This window comes from Drosophila nasuta, chromosome 2L (assembly GCF_023558535.2).
Source record: "Drosophila nasuta strain 15112-1781.00 chromosome 2L, ASM2355853v1, whole genome shotgun sequence".
NCBI classification, from domain to species: Eukaryota; Metazoa; Arthropoda; class Insecta; order Diptera; family Drosophilidae; genus Drosophila; species Drosophila nasuta.
In genome coordinates this window covers 18186977-18209555 of record NC_083455.1, presented here as the reverse complement: position 1 = coordinate 18209555, position 22579 = coordinate 18186977, and the positions used below count along the sequence as shown (strand labels likewise).

Sequence of the window (22579 nt, the reverse complement as noted above, 5' to 3'; positions counted from 1 at the left end):
TTTTACAGGGATTAGCTGAGTTCTTCCTCAAATGTGTGCAACTCCCAGGCTATTGTGCCAATGGCATGCTAACAGGCAAGAGAATGTGCTAACTTAACAAATTTAAGACAAATTGTAGTTGAACATGTGATGGACTTTAACGAGACGTAATCAAACTATTATCTATTCAATCCTATTGCCTTTCAATAATATTTCCTATAAGTATTACGAAAATTGTACGTGTGAATAAAAGCAAAGATTTTTACAATGGTGAAATTGAATTTTAGGATTTAGTATATTTCTTTCCAACGCACATTCTGCAAAGCTATCACTCTGTAGCAGCTTAGTTCAAAGTATTATTTATGGCCTTTCCTATGGAAGACGACAGAGGGCAGCTCAGGGAGTAGGAGGAGTGGCTGTATTAACTGTGCTGCTCCCACTCCATATTTGGTAACAACGCCAACGACAACGACGCTTGATCAAACGAAACAAACGAAAGCCAAGGCAAGGCAAAAGGCAAAAACGGTTAAAACATAAACAAGATCTGTATTTAGTGAGTACTTAGGCTGTCTAATGAATGGCGACAAGTTGATGTTGTTGTTGTCGTTGCTGTTAGCCAAATGCTTCCGCTTGTGTCTTGTTCATTAGAGGCAGCAACAACAACAACAACAATAACCACAACAGTTGTCAGTTGATTTTTCACTCGATTTCATTTTCGGTGGCGCACGTGCGACCTCCAAGCAAACACCAAACACCAAAAGCTCGACAGTTGGGTCATTAGATTACAATATGAATAACAATTGCTATTACTTTTATTGCTATTTCTAGTCTTGTATTACTATTATTATTACTGTTATTGTTTGTTTTTGTTTCGTTGGCTGGCTCAGCACAGGAAGTGGGCAGTTGGTTAAGAGTTTCTCTAACGACACAATTAATTTATTGAATTAAGCCGCTTTTGGGTGTTGCGTTGAGGGTAGAAATCCACTTGAAAGCCAAATGCACTTTGATAGTCTCCAAGCACTTGAGCTGCCCCCCAGGCAAGCACACACACACACACACTCTCACAACCACTTGACTCACACACACTCTTGAGTCTAAAAGCATTGCTATGACTTAGTTTGATATGCAAATTAGCCACGACGCATCACATCGCGACGCTGCACTAAAAGCAATGCGATACCAATACACAACACGATGCAACAAGAGCAACATCTGCTGCCTGCTTAGCCCCATGCCACTTTGCCTCTTACATCAATCGAATCTAACAGCACCTTTCTCTCTCTCTCTCTTTCACTCTGCCTTATCGCGTGGCCATTCAACAACTCAACAAACTTTGGGTACCAGCTGCTGTGGCATTAACTGCGTCGTTCAATCAAAAGCAAACTTAATATGCCGACGACTTGAACAATTTGATAAAGACTGAGAGATGCGCTACAAGTCAGGTTTACCTAGAAGATTGGCTCCTCTAAAATTATGTTAGTAAGTTGGAATCGTAAAATAAGCGAATGTCGCATAACAATAAAGAAACTAGAGCAAAAATCTTCAAAGGAAAAAAGTGTGTCATCAAAATTATTACTGAATCATTTATATACAGTTTAAAGATACACGAAATTAGTTTAATTTCCAGCAATGCCAATTCCTTCAGTAATAGCTTAATAACAATCCAATATCTAACAGTCTTGACAAGCGAAGAAAAATCGAAGTGACAATTTTCCGATCGAACATCTTTATAGCAAATTAATGGCAAAAAAAATAAAATTACTTTACATCTAAGAAGTAAAACTTTTTGTGATGTTATAGTAATTATATTTTTTCTCTAATTTAGGCAATGAAAATTTCTTTATGATCAGCGAAAAAAGTGCAATAAAACGATCGAAAATGATATTTTAGATCGAACATTTTTATAGCAAATTAATGGCAATGAAATTGGAATTAGTTTACATCTTAGAAGTAAAACTCTTTGTGATTGAATTTAGGCAATGCAAATTCCATTAGTAATAGCTTAATATCAATAAAATATCTCATACGAATGACAAGCGAAAAAAGTTGTTCAACTTCGAACGATCGAAAATGCAATTTCTTGATCAAACATTTTTATAGCAAATTTATGGCATTTAGTTTACGATTACCACAATCAGTTTTGCTATTCGTACACCACTTTTAGTACTTTTTCACAAAGCTGTTTGGCCTAAAACTGAAACAGGCTGCTGCTGCTGTGCTATATTTAATGCTGGAAATACTGTATTAACCTCATTGGACAGCGTTGTGTCGAATCTTTAGCATCTTCCTGTTAATGTCTCCATCTTTAATGGCTGGAGATCAAAGTGAATTCTCTAAACTGTTAATGCTTTCGTTTTTTTCTTTCTTTCCCCCGATATTTTATTGGTGTTACAAACGCGAACATGTTTCTTTAATGCCATTGATCGACACAATCTCGTTGCTTTGCTAAAGACGGTGGCATTTCTTATTTTTCGACACGCTAGAATTGAAAAGCGACAACAATAACAAGCAGTCGCCATCTCCGTCGTCGTCGTCGTTGTCAAGATTATCACAACAATAGCAACAAAAAGTTGAGTTGAGTTGGTTCAGTGACCACATAAAAAACAAAACAACTAGAAAAACAGCTGATTGAGCTACGGTTACTTTGCCTCTTAACGTGGCTTATAAGCGCTTCATTATGCGAAAATGAAAAGTGTTCACTTTTTGCTCGCCACTTGCTTTAAAACGCCAGCGGAATTATGCAAAACATATCAGAAACTAAAACATGGAAATAAAAACAACGCCGAAGTCCAAGCAAAATCAATTGGCGATATTTTTACAAGTGAAAGTTGATGTGGCTGCAAGTTGTTTTCGTAGTCACTTTGCCGTATTTCCTCCCTGAGGTCACATTACATTTCGTAAAAGAAAAGGGCGTCCATTTTCCTGTTCGGCACAGCTGATTATCATAATTGATACTCTAGTTTTTACGAGCACAACGAATGCAGCCCTTGCTCTAGGCTGCGTCAGTTTCAACTCGTAAATGTTCTGTGAAATATGAGAGCAGTATTTGGTAGAAAAAACTTACAAATGTAATAAGCACTCTAATTGAAAGCTTTGAACTTAAAATTGAAGCTGTCAAAGTATGTCGAATGCACTGCTTGCAGTGCTAGAAACATGCAACTGCACTGCTTGTCTCTTTTCCATTAAAGGACTCGCACTGCTTGACAAATTTGTTGTGCAAACAATTTGCAGCAAAAGAGTTAACTAATTTTTTAAAAATTCTGCTAGTTTTTCCACATTTTACAGCACTTTTCTACAAGTATTTTCCATATACAAAATTGCACAATTTTCCATTGCAAAAACACAAAACCTTTCATGTTTTACAAACGAGATATTTGTACTTTGTTGTTGTGCATGTTTTACAACATAAGTTTGAGCTCGAGTTTTTTTTCTCCCTCTCTCTCTCTCTACGCCTACAACACTTTCTCGCATAGTTAAGCGTATTATTACAGAAACAATAATGTAAAAAAAATTGCAGTAAATGAAAAGAAAATAAATAATATGTCTATAGGCAACAAGCAAAACAACAAAACAAAAAGTAAAATTTCTGTCTAGCATTTTGCGAATTTCCCACATAATTACAAAGCGCCACAGAGCGAAATACTCGCTGCAAAAAAAATTACTATAGCGAGGGGGAGGAAGGGAGACATGCATAGTTCAGTACAACGACAGCACAAAAAAAGCCGACATCAACTTTTCAAAGCGCCTTCTGACAGACAGCTGAGCTCAGTTATAGAAAGAGCGAAAGAGAGTGAGAGAGAGAGACAGGAGAGTTCGCTAGTTACGCTTGTGTTGAGCCAGCTCGATTGTGAATTATAAATTCAAGCGAGACAGCGACATAGAGTGTGAGAGCGGGATAGTAAATGACTGAGAGCGCAAAAATGCAAATATGATAATAATAATGTAAAAAGCGCAAAAGCACAAAGCATGCCACAGCACGTCAAGTGAAAATTAAGAAAGAGCATGAAAAAAGTCAAGTATAAATAAGGTAAAAGAAAGTATGTAACCCAAAGAGATACCCTATAGAGGGAAGAGATCAAATAGAATTGAAGATTGACAATATTTCATGTGCTACAAAGTAGAATCAAAATGCTGACCTCAGTTTTGCATTATAAATAAGACTAGAAAAGTACCCTGAAGTAGAAAATAAAGATTGACAACTTTTTAAAACACCTTAGAGAGATTAATAATCAACTTGGTAGAATATGAACAATTTGTTCAAATATTTTTGATCTTCATTGTAGAATCAAAATGTTCAGTTTTGGACTATGAGTAAGTAAAAGAGAGGATAATCTTATGAGATGTCCCAAAGATATCATATTAAATAAAAGATTGTGCAATGTAGAATTATATGTTGACTGCAGTTTTGTACTCTCCTTGAAAACTCTTCGTTTTGCTCATCATACCCCTTTCTGTTGCGTTACAGGGCATCAAAAGTAGCCGCACAGTCAACAGTCAAGCGTCGTCTAACCGTCACTTGCAGGAGCAAGAAAAGCGACTCTCTCGACTGCATAATGAAAATAATAGCAGTCTCACAATGATAAACACACAAAACACGCAAATACTCTATAGTTTTCTATGAGAAGAGACTGCCGAAGAAAGACAGCAAGAGAGGAGAGAGAAAGAGTGGGCAAAAAGAATGTATCTGGATGCACTTGGCGAGCACTTGGGAACTCAACAAATGCCGGAAACAGGTGTCGCACTTGCACTTGTCTAACTTTACAACATTATTAATGTAATGTTAGAGAAGAATCTCGAGTTCGCACCGCAATTTAATGTTTACACATTTCTACGAGCAGCAGAAGAATCGTCTATGGAAGTGGACTTTGTTTGGGGCAATTTGAGGGGCCACATCAATCATCATTAATCATGGTTAAGCATAACTTTCACATACTCAACTGACCCTTTTTGCTATTCTTCGCTCTTAATACACATTAAAGCATTCATTTCTAATCACAAAAAAAAAAACATAGAGAAAGAGCGAATATGAGTGTGAAGAGAACCTGTTATCGCTTGACATTCGCGATAATTACAAATTAATTGTTAATTGCATTTGAATTCGAAGAAAACGCCTTGAAAGCTAGTTCTTACAAAAAAAAACCCCATTTATATTGTAAAAATGATTTACAGCCTTTTTAGGAATAATCCCTTTTAAAGGTTTTTATGTTTGTAATATTTCCTAGAGTTATGAACTCTACTTTTTTTCTACGTTTTATGTATCTGCCACATTAGGCATAATGCTCGCCTCGACCTAAGCACTAAGAACCTAAGAACTTCCTCTTTAATGCTGTGGCATTTAATGAATTTGATCTCGAACCTTATAGAACGAGGCACGTTTCAACGAGTAGCTTTTGCCCGGTGTCTAGGTAAATGAACTTTCTGGCTGCAGACACAAAAGCTAACGGCGCTTCAAGACACCATTGATAGAGGGAGCATAGAGAATGAGAGAGAGAAAGAGTGAGCCAGAGATTGTGTATAGAGAACTTCAGTTTCTCGGGCGGCACGTGAAGAGTCGTGGCAAACAATTTTGCGGCTTCGTGAGAACGAAAGGCAAAGCAAAACTTGCCACAAACTGTAAACTGTAACAAAATGATTAGCCGCATAATTTATGGCCAAGACCAACAACAGCAACAGCAACAACAACAACAACGTTAACAAGAGCAGCGCGGCAAATATGTTAACTGGCGAGACAGAATGAACTGCGTGATTGATTGATTGAAAGACTGTTTGATTGTGCGCCCCAAAAAACACAGCACAGCACAGCAAACCAAATGCGAATATTCGTTTGCTTTTTGGTTATTCAATGAACGCAGCGCAACACACACGAGTTGATCGCCTTGGGGCCATAGACAGAAACAAAAACAGAATCACAGCATGAAATAATCAACTAGAAAGAAGCTAAAAAGTGTTTGAAATAGCAAGCAATCTGAATACGCTTTAGGTTTTTAGCTATATGTTGTAAATAGAAGACACTTTTTTGTATAATTTAAGATGAATTTGTGGCAGAAACTAATTCTTTCCTAAGACTTGTCAATGCCCTTTAATTTTTGACTTAGAATCGATAAAACTTTAGGTAAAAAGCTAATGTGATTACTATAAAATTCATTGCTAATCATGCAATCGCAATCGTAGCTTTTGATTTAACCAAAATCTACGATAAAAAAAAACTATGAATTCAAATAATGGTATATTCATATATGTATAATCATCAAATCGCATTTCAATCACAAATTTTACAGTGAAAAGCATCTTCAAAATATTCCAATATATATATAGCTAATTTCAATGCTTCGATTTTATATAAAGTTGATAAATCAAAAGCAATGTGTGACAGCACCAAAATCTGTTTGAAACTGCGTCTCTAATTTCAATGCCGACTTCATTCACTGCTATTACAATAGCCGGACTTGAATGACGTCAAATGCAGCGCAGCGCAGGTAAAAGCTAAAAATTAAAGTTCAGGTGTTGCCCGCTTGATTGTTTCACATTCGCTGCATACATATTTTCATTTCCGAAACCGGCATTCTATAGACTCGAAACCCGTTTTGCTGTCTGTTTGTCGCACATAAAGAAGAAAACAAGAGTTTGGCACAATTGAAATAGGGGTCAAAAAAAAGCGTCGCAGTGGGAATCAACCCCTTAATTAGCAACCATTTTTTGCGTACTATTTTGATATTTTTTCACTTTATATTCTCACATTATTTTTTTTATCTTTTGAGAATTTTTTTTATCTGCATGTTGGTTTAATTTTTAATTTGTTATCACAATTGGAGTGGGCCTACTGCACGTGTGTAAATTGCACATTGAATTCTTTCGTGTTGAAGAACGCGCCATAAACACGGCAAAGAACACACACAACACAACACTAGAGAACGCGACACGACACGACACGCAAAAGAAAATAACAACATGAAAACAATATCATAACGAGCGCAAGCGGCGCGACAACATTGAAAACCCGCCGCAGACTAAAGAGACTGAAAATGGTGCAGGCTAAATGGAATTTGTGTTGTGCCGTTTTATCGTTGCAGATACATTTGTATCTAGATACATACATGCACGCACACACTCGCAGACGAAGCTGCGCTCCTACAACAACAGCTCTTAAAGCAGCTGCTCTAAAAAGCCGGTTCGTTGTTTTGACTTTCTGTGCTGAGGTTCTTCGGCTTGGCCTTTTTTTCTCCAAGTCTTTCTTTGCAGCTGGGAGATTTGGAAACAAGTTTCATTCGCTCTTAAGTGGCAACAAATGTTGCAGGCAGTTAGCAATATGAACTGCTTGCGAGTACAAACTGCTTGCGGCAGTAAACCGCTTTACATTGCAAGTAGTGTTGCAGCGATCTTCGAATAGAAAATGTTGCCTACTTTTAGGCAGCCAAGTAAATTGTTTTTAACTTATGACTTACTAAATATAATATTTATACGAAATTAATTTTGTTAATTGACTTACGCAGTGGAGTTTTTGCCAATAATTTTGGGGAGCCGCTGCCGTTGCACAATGAGCTCAGATCGCTGTGCGAGCTCTTCTGGCTATCCTTGCTATACGAACGTCCACTGCAAATAAGAACAATAAAAAAGTATTTATTATAATGTGTTGCATACTTTTGGAAATCAGTGTACAGATGTTAAGTGCGCACTGTTAACTCACAGCTACTGGTCAACTTAATTGTGCGTGGCAAATAAACCGAAAATATGCAGAAAATTAATTGAAAATTATAGGAAAATATTTTTGGCGTGCGCAATAGTCGTTTTTCTTGTATTTTCACATTGCTTTCAACTGCGCAAATCTGTGTGAAATTACAAGAGATGGCACTCATCATCATCGACTGTGCGCTTCGCTGAGCAAATACACAATAATCCAAAAATCCAAATCAAATGAAAACAGGTGAAAATTGGAAAATACGAAAAGCGAAGCAAACTCAATAGTCAAGTTGCCGAAAAAATTATGCGTTATGCGTGCTGGTTGCTTTTCTTTTTTTTTTATATTTAACGAGTCATACTCCCTAAGTGGGTGCTAAAAAAAAAAAATTTCCACTTTTTCCAGTTCGCTTGTTTTTTGTGCGACTTCCGTTCCAGAAGCGCTAATTGAAAATGCTGTAGCAAAAAACTAAAAAAGAAAAAGATTGGCGCAGGAAACGCAGCTTGTCCGTTTGCTTTAGCTAAAAAGGAATTAGCATTGCCAACTGCGTTTCCGTTAGCAGCCAAAGTGCCGCACATAACTGTAATTTATGTGTGCAACAACTTCAACAGCAGCTTTAACAACAATTAATACCAAAAGCTGCTTCGCCTGTCTCTGTCAACAAGGCGACATTTTTCTGTGTTTCCCCGGCACATGAATTTCTTTTTATTTACTGTGCAATGACAACTGCGAAAAACTGCAACAGTTCAGCGCATTTAATTCAATTTTCTTGTCGCATAATTAAATGTAATTAAAGCGCAATGCAATTGTCAATGCGTGCGCACCTGTTGTCGACTGCAAAAAAAAGAGTATTCGTTAAAAGCAAAACCAAATTAACCAGTTTTTTTTTTCTTTTTGTTTTCGTTATCAGCAACTGCATGAGAAAATTGACAGCAACTATGCCAGTTGAAAAGTTCACAACAAACTTCAAAACTTCAAAGTGAGTTGAACTTAAATTACGTATACGCAACTTTGCCATCAATAAGTTGTCAGCAGTTTAACGTTAAGTTATTTGACAGTCTGGCAACGCTGCCACTCCCTTCCCTAGTCATGGCTAAACTAGAGGTTAAGTTGTTATTTATTGCTGGCCCGTGTGTGTTGCGTGTAAGCACACGCAACGTTCATCTCTAATTATAGCAGCAACTACTGTGAGAGAGTGTGGTGAGAAAACTTCAAGGTTGAGACGGTAAGTTAAATAGGAAAGGGAGGAAAGGGGGGTAGGTGCTTTGTAATCTCACAGCATGCAAATTTCTTGGCCAAATTGTTTATGGCATAAAACGCATTTAAGCTTTGCGTTCTCGTTTTCGTTCTCGTTCAATTGACGTCAGGTGCGAATGGAATTGAATGTGATGCCTATAGAAAGTGCAATGTACAAAAACACTGCTTGAGGCTAAGTGCGTTACGCAGCAAGCAGTGCAGCGGGGCTGTCCTTGAAACTAAAAGCTATTATAAATACATTAACAATTCCGAGCAAGAAAAACTTTCATTTTAATTATGCAGCAGTGAAAAAAGTGCAGAAAAAACTGGGAGAAAAAAGTTTAAAGCGATAAGCAAGCACAAAGTGGATAAAACGGGCAAGATACATAAAAAAAAACAGGAGCCAGTAGAAAAAAAGGATACACGGGGTTGACACACAGGCAAAAATATATTACGTATACTTCGTGTGTGTCTTCGCTGTGGAGCAGCGTCATTGTCTATTGCATTTTTCATTAATTTCTTCACATTTGCATTTCATTAATAATGTATTTTAATTACGACGTAGTTGCAGTTACAACCCCCTAACGCTTCTCTTTTAATATCCTCTCCCTGTGCTATGGTGATGATATAATAAATATTTATAACAACGTCACGAATGCAATGCGAAGACAGACAGACAAACTTTGTTGAGCTATTTTAAAGTGCAATTTGTTTATAAGCAAGTGCTCTCATCCTCTTCCCCCACCATTGAGGCACATTACAACTCGTATTTGTTTTGTGTATGATTCTTTGGCTCAATTTCCGCACAATGTTTATGCTTCAGTTGATTCAACGCTGCTCGTCTCTCGTTTTGCATAATTAAACCCATTTGCCGGGCAGTCGGCAGTTGTGAGTAGTGCTTCTCCTTCCCCCAACTTCCTTCTCAATCACCACAACAACATGTATTTCCCATCTCTTTTCAGAGTTTGCTGCTCCACATCAAAATTGGGCTTAATTAATGGCACAAACTCTACGTGTTACCTGCATTGATAAAACTTGTTACCCACCATCGTTGTGGCTGCCTTGTTTTCTGGGCGTGTCTTTTAGGCGTGGAATGTGTGCAAAGGGCGTTGCTTCGACCAAGTTGACGACACAATCACGAAACCTTGACAATGAAATTGCTGTCACATTGTGCAAGCACAGCCAAACAATAGAAAACTGCGCGAAATGTCAGCGGAAATTATAGAAATTCACGATGCAGACTGTTAAACTTTGTTAGCGTCAACTAGAAAGTCTCTAAAAGTTATACAAATTCTTAGTTGGGAGTTTTTGAAATCCATTAAAAGTGAATAAAATATATTCCACATATAAATTTTGAATTTAAATTCATGACTAATCGAAAATAATTCTAGATTCATCAAAACTAAAATTATTAATCAAAGTAAAACTATCCAAAATAATATACCACAAAATACTAAAAATATACCACAGGCTATTTTAAATTCAGCACTAATCGAAAAGAGTTATAGTTTCACCAAAACTAAAATAAATATTCAAAACAAAACAATGCGGTATTTTTCTTAGAATACACCGAATTAATATACTGCAAAAATACTATAAAAAAGGCTATTTCATTTAAAATACTTTACATATATTTAGAATATATATACTTAGAATATATATATATTGAAATATTAGAAGTTAACGTTGTCAACAGAAAATTCTAAAAACCAATCAATAAAATTGACATTTGATTTCACTTTAGTTAAGACAATAATATACTTCAATTATATGTAAAACCTAATCAATAATGAATTATTCAACATTAAATGCATTATATTTAATGTTCATTCAAATATTATTCATATTTTACCACTCGAATGATTAAATAAATAAATAATAAATGATAAAAGCTCATGAAAAATGTACAGCATTTTGAATTGTCTAATGCTTTTAATGCATTATATTTAATGGAAATATTTTACTATTCAAAACGTTTCCATAAATATTTAGCATTGATTATGCACATGAAAATCCTTCAACTTTTTTTATTGTTGTCGCCTTCCGTTTACGTTTTGCAAAATTAATCATGTTATGCAAAAAGTGTTTATTCATCTCTAATTAATCCGATACCACAGCACAGTTTATAATCTTGTTCAGCAGCAGCAACAACTACATCTACAACAATGCAACGTAAAAAAACAAAAATCGTAGCTTTTGTCTGCAGCTGATGCTGTAAAACGTTCTTTTTACAACCTGACAATTGTTCGTTTTATTGACGCCACAGGCTGCATTTTAATTGTTGTCGTGTTGCAAGGACGCAACGGAAACTCGCTAACAAAAAAATGGGAAGAGGGAAATGGAATTGCTACAGTTGACAGTTTTTTTTTTGTTGTAATGGCATTTGGCAAGGGTTTTTCTTTTCTTTGCTTTCCTTCGTTTTCTTTTTTTTAGGGTTCCGCTCTTGAAAATTATGACAGCTATGCGATTTCCGCACGCAGTTGCAAATTTTTCCCTCATAAAACGGAAAGGAAATGAAAAGCAGAGCGTGAGACAAAGTCTAGAGCTCTTGTATTATGCAATTGCCAAAACTCGTCCACTGGCCACGCCCTGGCTGGGTGGGATGGGGTGGAAAACAATTCGTATGTCGCTTAATGAGCTTCCATTAAACTTAATTGCAGTTGAAACTGTTTGCCAGTTGACCAAAAAGCAACTTTTGTTTATGCACAATTGCAGCTCGAGGGCAGTGTTTTGGACCGAGAAAGAGAGAGAGGGAGAGCGAGAGAGGAGAGAAAGCATGTAATCCCTTGTCTTATTTGTTTGGGTAAAGCAAACATTGAAGTGGTGGCCTGCTCCTCCCCCCAAAAATCTCCATTGGTCAATTTAATTGAAATTCAAGCAGCGCAGTGAGCTCTACCCTGTAGATCAGCTGAAGGGTAGTTTGATTTTAGTAGAAGTGACAGAAAATTAACCAAAACACAATTGAAACAGACTTAAAATTTAGTTAGAATTAAATAACGTTTCTCAAGAACAACTTTTCAAGGGTATTTGACAGTCGTGCACTGCTTGCACCACTTGGCCCGCACTTGCACTGCTTGCTTTCCGCCTTTGCCAATTGCAAGATTCGCTGCGCGTCTTTGAAGTTGGTTTTATCTCTGCCACACAATTTGCGTACTTTCACTTTGACCACAGTCAATTGCTTTAATCATCAGATTGGCGCTCTGCTGATCTGCTAACCTCAAACCCCACCACTCCACACTCTTGCCCCCCAATCTCTCAAAACATTTGCATTATGGGTATAATTAAATTGGCCACTTCCTTTGCATGGAACGGATCAACGAAGCGGTACAATGAGTTCATTATGCGAGTTCTTATTCAAGTGCTGTGCTGTGTGTGTGTGTGTGTGTTGGAATTTCTGCTGCTTGTGAACATTCCCATTAATCAATTCTTTTGTTCTTCGCATAACTGGGTGACCTTTTCGTCTAATTTATGCAATTTAATTGCCCAACAACATGAAAGCGAATCTTTTTTTTTTTGGATGGTGGATTTCCATCTTTTTCGCGAAAGATAATTACAAGTTCTATTCAATTCAAAAAAACACACATAAATAGTATTATAGAGTAATTCCCGTGATTCGTAGTTCCTCCTTCTACTCTTTGCCGGCATTGTCATGTCAGCTTGCAACAGTCTAATTCACAATAACTCATTGTACTGCACACGCTTAAAAGCCATTGAACGCGCAGTACTCCAAAGACTCTGGTCTGGTTTGTCAGACAGCTTCAGCAGTCAAAAAGAGAGAGAGAGAGAGAGAGAGAGAGGCGGAGAGAGACAGCGAGACAGTTGAGAGACAGACTGAGTGATAGAGGTGGACAGGCAGGTGGCGTGGCTACAGCGAGGAGGAGGAGGAGGAGGATGGAGTATAGCAACCGTGCTTTTGTTTAACGCATGAGTTATTAATGAACATTAGCAGAATTTTGCTTCAAAGTGAAGCACACACACTCACACACACACACACACTGACAATCAAGCAAGCATCACATAATGGATTACAATAAGAAACGGGGAAACGGAACCAAAGTGCAAACGTTGAAACTTGACAACGAACTGGAAATACGCTCAACCACAAAATTAATGATTCGGATAAGAGTGTTAAAGAGCAATAGACATTTTAAATTAGTTGTAAATATAATAAAGATATAAATATATTTATATATTTGTACATTTATATGCTATTTATATTCAGAAATTATTTTAAATTTGTATTGCTGGTTCCTGAATAATGCAATACTAAAATAACGAAATGCTTTTATTTTCAAATAAATAAGTTGAGAATGAAACTTGCTATATTGACTTCAAAATAAATAAAGTGTAGAAAATAAATACAAATATTGTAGACTTTAAAATTCCGTATATAAAACATACGCAAAAAGTGTAAATATATATTATTATAGTACCAACATATACCAAATTGATGATGAATTTGTGAACATATTTTAGGTATATATGTATATAGTCCAATATTTTTATAAGAAGACTAGATACCTCTCTAGCGTAATTAGCCCCATGGAACTCAGATCTGTTGTTGAAAGAATTCTATGATATTTTTTAAATATTACCAAAAGCTATTAAAGTTCTTTGGAATTATTCTTAATTTCTTAAAAAAAAGGAATATTGTAGGTTTGGACTATATAATAATCATATTTATACTTTTTGCCTATATAAGGAATTTTTCAAGCAACACCCACAGATTAAAGAGGAGACCACGATATTACCAACAACAATATTTGTTGACACACTTTATGCAACTAATCAGTGAAAATCGCGACTTTCCTATGCAAAAGGTTCCATGGCAATGGTCTCATTAACCAAAGCCCCAAACTATAAAGCTAATAATAAGACTAATATCCACATTAAGTCGGAATTAATTATGAATAAATGGGAGCACTGTTCCCTTTTGCCAAACATTACAAACTCGATAAAAAGCATATAAGCAGCAAATGAGTATAGCAAAAAGAGTAACGATAACAACCTGCTACCGTTGCCAGTTGCTGTTGTTGTTGTTGCTGCTGCCGCTTGTTGTGGCAATGTCTCCTCATCAGATATGGCAAATGTGCAACCTGCTCGGCTCGGCTCGCCCGCTTTGCCACACTTTTTCTAGAGGCACACATTAAGTCATATATGGTGCTGAGTGCCTTACATATACATACGATGTTGTGTATTGTAACGATGGTTATGATAGATGTGTTGCTGTTGCTCTGCTGTGGCGGTTGCTGTTGCTGAAGCGACGCGTCGGCAACATGGAAGACAGTTGTCAGCATTGAGGTTAGAAAACCGTCGCGAATGTGTCGCATTTTCTAATGAGACACGCGATGTGAAGCCCAGCTGTAGATAAGTACAAAACGACATCAGAGAGAGCCGACGACTTCTCTCTGCCATCCATATATGTGCAAATTGAAATACGCCAGGGCAGATAAGAAATGGAAAACTTTGCCAGAAGACTATTACAACCTGTGTCTTGTGTCTCTCTATGAAGTGCCGACTTCTCTCTTTCATTAGCATCATTGCACTAATTACCCTTTGTATGTGGATCAATGGAGCAAAGCAAAAAAAAGAAAAATCATTGCAGGTAAAAACTGAGAATAATACTATACTAATATATGACATTGTTATTCTTTTTTGTTGCACTCCACTTTTAAATATTTCAATTTATCCTAAGAACAACTTAATTACCATCATTTCCTTTTTGCTCTTTGGTCATAAACAAATTGATATTTTATTCGTTTTGGAAAATTACATCATCATTTCCAGTCTCAGTCTCAGGCATTGCCAAAGACCGACCGCAACCCCAATCCAAAATATTGTAGTTTATGTTCCAAACACACACACATGGAGAATAGACGTCTATTCAAATTGCGGTCAACCGAGAATTACGTTATAAATAGCCACTCAACACTCTGCGGAACAGAAATTATGTATTTTTTTTTGCTTTGACCAAAATGGCATTTCGGTGTAAGCGATTTTATGTTGTTCTTTTGTTTTCCAACCCAAAAGAATTCACATAATGTAATGAAACATATTTCGAGTGCAAACACAGTCTCGATTTTAACTTCAAATTCTTGGAACGGATTCTTTTGCTTCGATTGGCCCTCAAAATTAAGCAATGCATAATAAACAAGAAATGAACATGACCGGGAATTATGCTGTAAGCATTAAAATTGTTTTTAATTAGTCTATTCCAAGTGCATTGCTTTTATAGCAACTTTCTTTGTTCTTAATATTCTGAAATTCGACTCATGAACATTCTAACTCTTTCTCTTGATATTTGTATATATAATCTTAGCTACCCTTGTCGACATTATTCCCCGTAAAGAACGATTTTAAACATTAGCGCACTCAGCTGGAACTTGAGAGCGGAAATTCGGCGCAAAAAGTGTCCATTACTCGTATTAATTGAAAGACGTAGTACAAGAAAATTTGCAAAAAATTAAAAAAACGGAAAAAATACAAAAATTTTAATGAAGCCAACAGAAGTTTGCAAACAATATGTGGCACAAGAATGGCAAAACAGCAATAGCAATAACAATAACAATAACACATAATTGATTCTGAGCCGCCTTAACAACAACACTGAACAACAGAAAAACTCAACAACCGGCGTCGTTTTGGTTGAGCGATCCGCGTAATGTTTTCTACCCATGTAAAATGGACGAAACTGAGCGTAAACATTTCAACAACAACTTTTCGCAAAGATAATGCCCCGACTCAATATTTGTTTTTGGCGGAAGGCGGTTAATATGCCGCTTTGTTATGCTCTGCTCTTCTAAGCAATTATTGAATTTGTGAGTTGTGTGGGCGTGCTCTAATGACAAATGCTTAGCAAAAAGCACTTAAATTTTGAATAAGAATTGTCAAATATTGAACGACTTTTAGAGGGAGAATTCTTTGAAGTTGCGTCAGAGTGCTTCGAAAAGTTATTTGCAAGCTTAAAAACTTTAAAAACTTTTTGGCAAGTTCATAAAGCTTTAATAAACACAAAATTGCAAAGCCTTCAGCTGCACCTTAACCTCATCTCTCCATTTATGTTCTCTCTTTTTTACAGGGTATTTTAGCTGCTTTTTATAACTCCCAACTTCGCGGTCTGTAAACTGCCAAGTGGCCACCTTGTGTCAGTTAGACGGTCAGTCAGTGTTGTTAAGTACTCACAAATTCAACTAGTCGTGCATAATGCATGCAACACAAACTCACAGACAGACAGACAGACAACAACGGCAAATTTTGTGGTCGGAAAAGCCGAAAACCCAAACAAGTGTTTTCCAACGCGTTGCGCATCGTTTGGAAAACTGCAGAGGCAAGAGGTGTTGAGAGTGTGGCACGATGAGAACGCAACAAACGGGTGCAACATTTTGCTGGCAGTCCTACTTTTAAATATAGAATTTGAACTAATTTCGCTTATGTTGATGCTGCTGCTTCATCGGTGAAGTGGCCGGCTATGCCGACTGCATGAAAAGAGTATGGGATAGTGTATGACTATAGCTATGGATATGTCGCCATGTCCGGGTCGATGTTGGTGTCTGTGTATGTGTCTGTGTCTGCCTACCAAGAGTCCGGCCGAGCTGAAGATACGCGCAAAAATAGAGTTTTGGCTGAGTTGTTGTTGATCATGTGGGGATGATCATGAGCGAAGCAGATAATGATGATCATGATGATCGTAATGATCATGATGATGCCCCACTGTTGTCGTTTTATAAATACGCCACGTGATTCATGTGGTGGAATTATGTATTGTAGTAGCCTGCAGGCGCATAAGGTTTATGCTTCACTCGATACACTTATGTCTCATCATGTATCAAGTGGCCCTACAAACAAATGCAGCTATAGATGTAGATGCAGATGGAGACAGAGACAGAGAGAGTGAGAGTTCTTGTTGTTGCTGCGTGGGCGACTAATTTGTTGTGCATTGGGGCAGGTGCATTTGCCTGTTTTTATTTACATTTCTTATCTAACTTTTATGATATACCCTTTCTATGTGAGATGGTGATTCATAGTAAGTTTAGGTAAGTTAAATCTATATCAAACAGCTAGTTAACCAAAGATTTAAGAGATTGAAAAGAGTGTATTAAGTCAGCGAAATTTGAAGCTAATTTTAAATAGTCTAAGATCTCTTTATAGAATTTTAACACAAGTGTCAAGGAAAGAAACTTTGTCAATAGAAACTAGAAAACTATCCTACAAATGAAGCTGCCTCTGTTAACATAAGAACTATAAACCTATTACTAAAAAAAATTAGCAGTTTGAGCAATGAGTCGAAAGTTTTAAAGTTAGAATTCTAGATTTCTGAAAAATACAATATTTCAAACAAAATAAATGCAAAATTTACTTTTCAAATAAACAGAAAAAAACGTACTAAAATCAAAAATCAAATCGTGAACAAAAGTTTCTATATCAAAATTAAATCAAAAGCTTTTTTCCTAAATCAATATCAAAATTCTACAGATTTGATTTCCTAATCTAGATTATAATCTTGTTTCAATAATAAAATCAACCAAATCTTAAATCAAGATTCGCAATCTACTTTTCAATCTAGATCTTTTTCTTTCTGTGTAGTTTTCTTTAATTTAAACAGTATTTTTACGCACTTCTATATCTCAAAAGTACAATAATAATCAACACTATTCTCTGCCTCGCTTTTGTGCCCACATTTAAGTTCTTCATAAAAACCTCAAATTAGTTTCAAACTGCCAATTAGAGTGCTAGCAATACCTATGCTTAACAATGTTTTGCCCGTAACTTTGCCAATTCATCAGGCAACAAATACATCTCATTACACAGCTGTTAATCACAGCAATAATTTTGTTTTTTTATACGCAGACAAGAGTAAACAAACAAATAGCATTGTTCGCAGATCAAATTAAAGCGCATAGTTGGGGTCTTTCTATTTATGAATGACTTTCACAATGCTTCTTTCACACTTGGTTCCCACAAAGCTTCTTCAATTTCGTTTTCTATAGAACGAACACACACATCGTTCAGCGCAGACAAATGCTTATTCCTTCCCCCTTGATACCTTCCCCTTTCCATTTTATTTTCAACTGGCGCTTTCACAACAAAAACCGTAGCAAAACAAAAGGCCAAACAGAGAGCATTTGGCTCCCCAAAAATCGCTTAAACTCATTAGTTAATATCCAATTTATAAAGAGTCGCAACGGAGAAGTAAATCCAAAGTCGCTGCACAACAACATCAATCAAATATCACCAGACAACAACAAAAAAAAAAAAGAGGAAAATCCGAAGAAAAACGAAGGAAAAAAAGTCAAATCACAACGGGAAAAACTAAAACAGAAGCGTACACACAAATTTCACTCACTTGTAAAACATTTTCGAAACACACACAAAAAAAACCAAAGGGGACGACGACGACGACAAATTGTAAAGGCCGAAAAGCCGCTTGCGACATGTGCCACAGGCCCACTAAGAGATACTACTGCCGCCTCTTACTATATAATACTCGACACTCAGTCGATACTATCCGATTGGAATTGGAATTGTGCGAAGCGAGAACTGAGAGATGAGTTGCCAATGGAGACGCAACCGACGAGCAGCACATTCTGTTGACACTTTGGCTCTACATTGCGAAACGTGCAAAAACGCATTCAAGGCAGATTCGAGATACTACTTCGGACTCTGCTGCGGTGCGGTGTTCTCTGCTGTGATGTGTGTGCTGTGCTGTGGAGTGCGGTGGTGTGTGCTGTTTTGTGGTGTGTGTGTGTAGGTGTGCTTCAAATGTTGCCAAGCTAAAATACCCAAGCGCAATGATATTAAGAGAACTGTGCGAAAGATAAACGCTCGGTGAAATACCCTGTAAGTTCGTTAGGAATATTTTTAAACTAATTATCAATTATAATAATGTAAAATGTATTCTCTTCTAAAAAATATATTAATTAATTAACATTGTTTACCTTTAAATTAACCTGGCCAAATTAGCCTATACTCTTTTTTTGTTTAATAGAAAACCTTCTAATAATAATTGTTATTATGATAATGTATTGTTTCAAGGTCTATAATAATTAATTGTAAAATTTGTGCAGTTAAGGACTGCAGTGCAGTTAAGGACTGCACAAATTTTACACTTAATTATTATAGACGAAAAAGTTGAAAAATCAATTCCTTCTAAGAAAACTCTTAAATAAAATAACCTTTACATAAATATTTGTAAATTGTTTTGCTGAGAAATTTAACAAGTTCAAGTTGTTGAAGTTATTTAAGAAATACTTTTGTAAGTGTAAAAACGCCTACTTAATATGGGTCTTAGATGCTCTGGCGGACTATCTGATATATTTTGCTTCTATGGTAAATCTCAAATACAGTACTATATTATTATACCAAATATAGCTTTCGGTATATTTTTAGTATTTTAATAAACTTCTTTTTATTTCCTTAAAACGATTTGGAAACTTTCTTTTCCATCTCAACGCGTATTATCTTTGCTTTCTTTATAAGCTATTCGTAGTTTAGCTTACTCTCTTACTCTCTCTAGGTACAGGGTATAATCGGTAAACATGGCAACCAAATTGCACAAGGAGGCAAACGCAGAGTGAGAGGCTGTGTGCGTTGATTGCGTAAATGCCTCACGTGACGCATGAGACATGCGAATGGTCATTGTTGTGACGTGACTGCTTCACTGCCTACTCTTCCTGTTAGCCTACTCTACACCACAACTTCTCCTCCACCTCCACCTCCTCCTTTGCAGGTGTGTGCCCTCGTTGAGTTCTCTCTAGATGTGTGTGTTTTGTTGCTGTGACAAATTCATGATTTGTCATCAATTCCTATGCGTGCTCAGTAGCTGCATCAACATTGTGCCCCACTGCAACTTCAGGCGCAGTCTGTCTTTTGAGGGTTTTCTTCTCTTGACTTTATTTGACTGCACATGCAATAATTTTCCATACGGAAAGGCAATTTGTTTTCACGCTCACATAAATTGTTGTTGTCTCGACTTTTTTCCTTTCCTTCACTGTCACTATATAGTCTTGTGTTGACTTTTTCCCCACTAAATTGCCCCACAGTGCAAATGTCGCCACGTGGCTTTTTTAGTAGATTCCCAGTCTCTTCCTTCCTCCATTTCTTTCTTTCTCTTCTCTGTTTTTTTCGTTGGTATCAAATGATGATAATGTTGATGAGCTGACGAACGAATATCACGGCAGCTGTTGCCTTAGTTTCGGCACTTAAAATGCCATCAAAATGCATTGGGCACGTGGGACTTTTGTGTGTTATGGATACTCTTAATCTCTGCATGTGTTTCAATTGTACATAAGGAAGCAATAGGCTAACAGAGGCCAAACTAAATGCAATGCAAGCGTAGCTAATTACATATTAATGAACAGATACAAGATTTAAATGCGCACAGAGGTCGAGAAGTTGAGTCAAAGAAAGCTAAATTTATTGGGCACAATATCGAACACTATGTAATTGTCGACTGTGGTTATTCAGTTTCTATAATTAAGTTGGGTAATAAAAGCAATTACAATTAATTAAATCATTAGTTGCTAATGTCTTTGAACTGTTGTCAACATGTGGCAGACCTTCAGTCAATTATGTGTCGTTTGGTTGTGACATTCCTCACCTCAACAAGAATTTTCTTTACTTTGCAAATCAATCAAAGACAACACTAACTTTCATTTCAGCAAAACTATCCATCATATAACAAATATTTGCATTTAAAAGTCATTTATATACTTTTATAAAATAGCATTTTAAAGCTAGATTTGTGCTTTAAATCATGCAACTTTTTCATCATTGCAAATTTATCAGCAACTTTTCATCTACTTGGACACAACTTTACTTTCTGCACTGGCTAATAAACAATTTCCATTGGTGATAAACTTAACAACCGCCAAGTTTTGAGGTCCCTTAAAAAAAAGAAAACCCAACTTCATTATAATTTCAAATTTCACGTTTCTTATACGCGCAATCACAAGTTGTATTCCCTACAGTTGTCGTAATTACTGAGCAAAAGAAAGCAGAAAACCAGCAAAGAAAAACATAGAAAAACTGTGCATAAATTGTGGATGCAAATGTGGCAACAACAACGACAACAACAAAGCTAGCGACATTTTTTTTTATATGGCGTGGCATGCAATTATGGCTAAATGCAATGCCGGACTCAACTCTCGAATGGCTTCTGCGGCAAAAGCTTAATTGACGACAAAAAATGCAACACAATGCAATTGCATTAGCAAAATTTCATGAACAATTGCATTAAAATTGATTGAGCGTTGCTTTGGTCTGCGCTTCAATGAATTTCCCCAGCAGCTATTGATTGATGAACAAACTAAATGATCTATGAGCATATATTTAATGAGGTCCAATTTGCAACCAGAATCTATATAAATAGCACCATTTATTTAGCCAATTAAGTGATTTAATTAAACTCAAACAAGTAAGAAAGCTACAGTCGAGTGTACTCGACTGTGAGATACCCGCTACCCATTTTGAATAAAATAAATATAATTTGCTGTATTTTCTCAAAATATACCGAATATACTGCAAAAATACTAAAAATATACCAAATGGTATATTTGGTATATCGACATAGTACCGCATTCAAAATATACCATAGACGGCACAATATACCAGATTGTCAGCCAAAGCAACTAAGACCCCTAGTAAGTAGGCGTTTTTGCCCATACAAAAATATTTCTTTTATAACTTCGACAATTTTTATCTGATCGCAACCAAATTTTCAGAAATCATAACTACTATAGTAGTTATTATATATACCAAAATTCGGAACTCTAGCTTTAAAATTACGCTTGTTATTCGATTTTTTTGTTTTGCGGGGGCGGAAGTGGGCGTGGCAAAAATTTGAAACAAACTTGATCTGCGTGCAAACATAACAAATGTTGTCGAAAAAAAACTATAGCTCTATCTCTTATAGTCTCTGAGGTCTAGGTGTTCATACGGACGGACGGACAGACACACAGACGGACAGACGGACAGACGGACATGGCTATATCGTCTCGGCTGTTGACGCTGATCAAGAATATATATACTTTATAGGGTCGGAGATGCCTCCTTCTACCTGTTACATACATTTCCTGCCGGCACAAAGTTATAATACCCTTCTACCCTATGGGTAGCGGGTATAAAAACTTTGTTAATTCACTGCTAAATATATAATATGATCTAATGAATTAAATTTCACTAAAATGTATTAATCATTGCAAATATTCATTAAATGACCGTTGACCGTTTTCCCAATTAGGTCGTAATAAGTATTTATTGATTATATTATTGTCTCATCCTCATCATAAAACCGGATTACAAAAGCTGACAAATTGACGCCCTGAAGCAAAAGCAAAACAAACAAGTAAGAAAGTTACAGTCGAGTGTGCTCGACTGTGAAATACCCGCTACCCATTTTGAATAAAAGCTAAATGTTGCGGTATTATTCTCAAAATATACCAAAAATACTAAAAATATAAATATAATATGTTTGGTGAATCGATATAGTAAAGTGGGGATGGCAAAAATTTGAAACAAACTTGATCTGCGTGCAAGCATTACAAATGCTGTTCTATCTCTTATAGTCTGAGATCCAGTGTTTCATACGGACAGACGGCCAGACAGACAGACGGACAGACGGACATGGCTATATCGTCTCGGCTGTTGACGCTGATCAAGAATATATATACTTTATAGGGTCGGAGATGCCTC

The 22579-nt window shown here is 36.5% G+C and overlaps 1 protein-coding gene across 1 annotated transcript in view; it reads right to left on the bottom strand.

The window, feature by feature from the left end:
• Window positions 1–22579, bottom strand: part of LOC132783678 (trichohyalin) — a 104439-nt gene that overhangs the window by 44312 nt on the left and 37548 nt on the right. The window contains exon 3 of the mRNA XM_060789002.1: window positions 7466–7569. Within this exon, the coding sequence (XP_060644985.1) occupies window positions 7466–7569 (104 nt within the window). The remainder of the gene's footprint in view (window positions 1–7465; window positions 7570–22579) is intronic.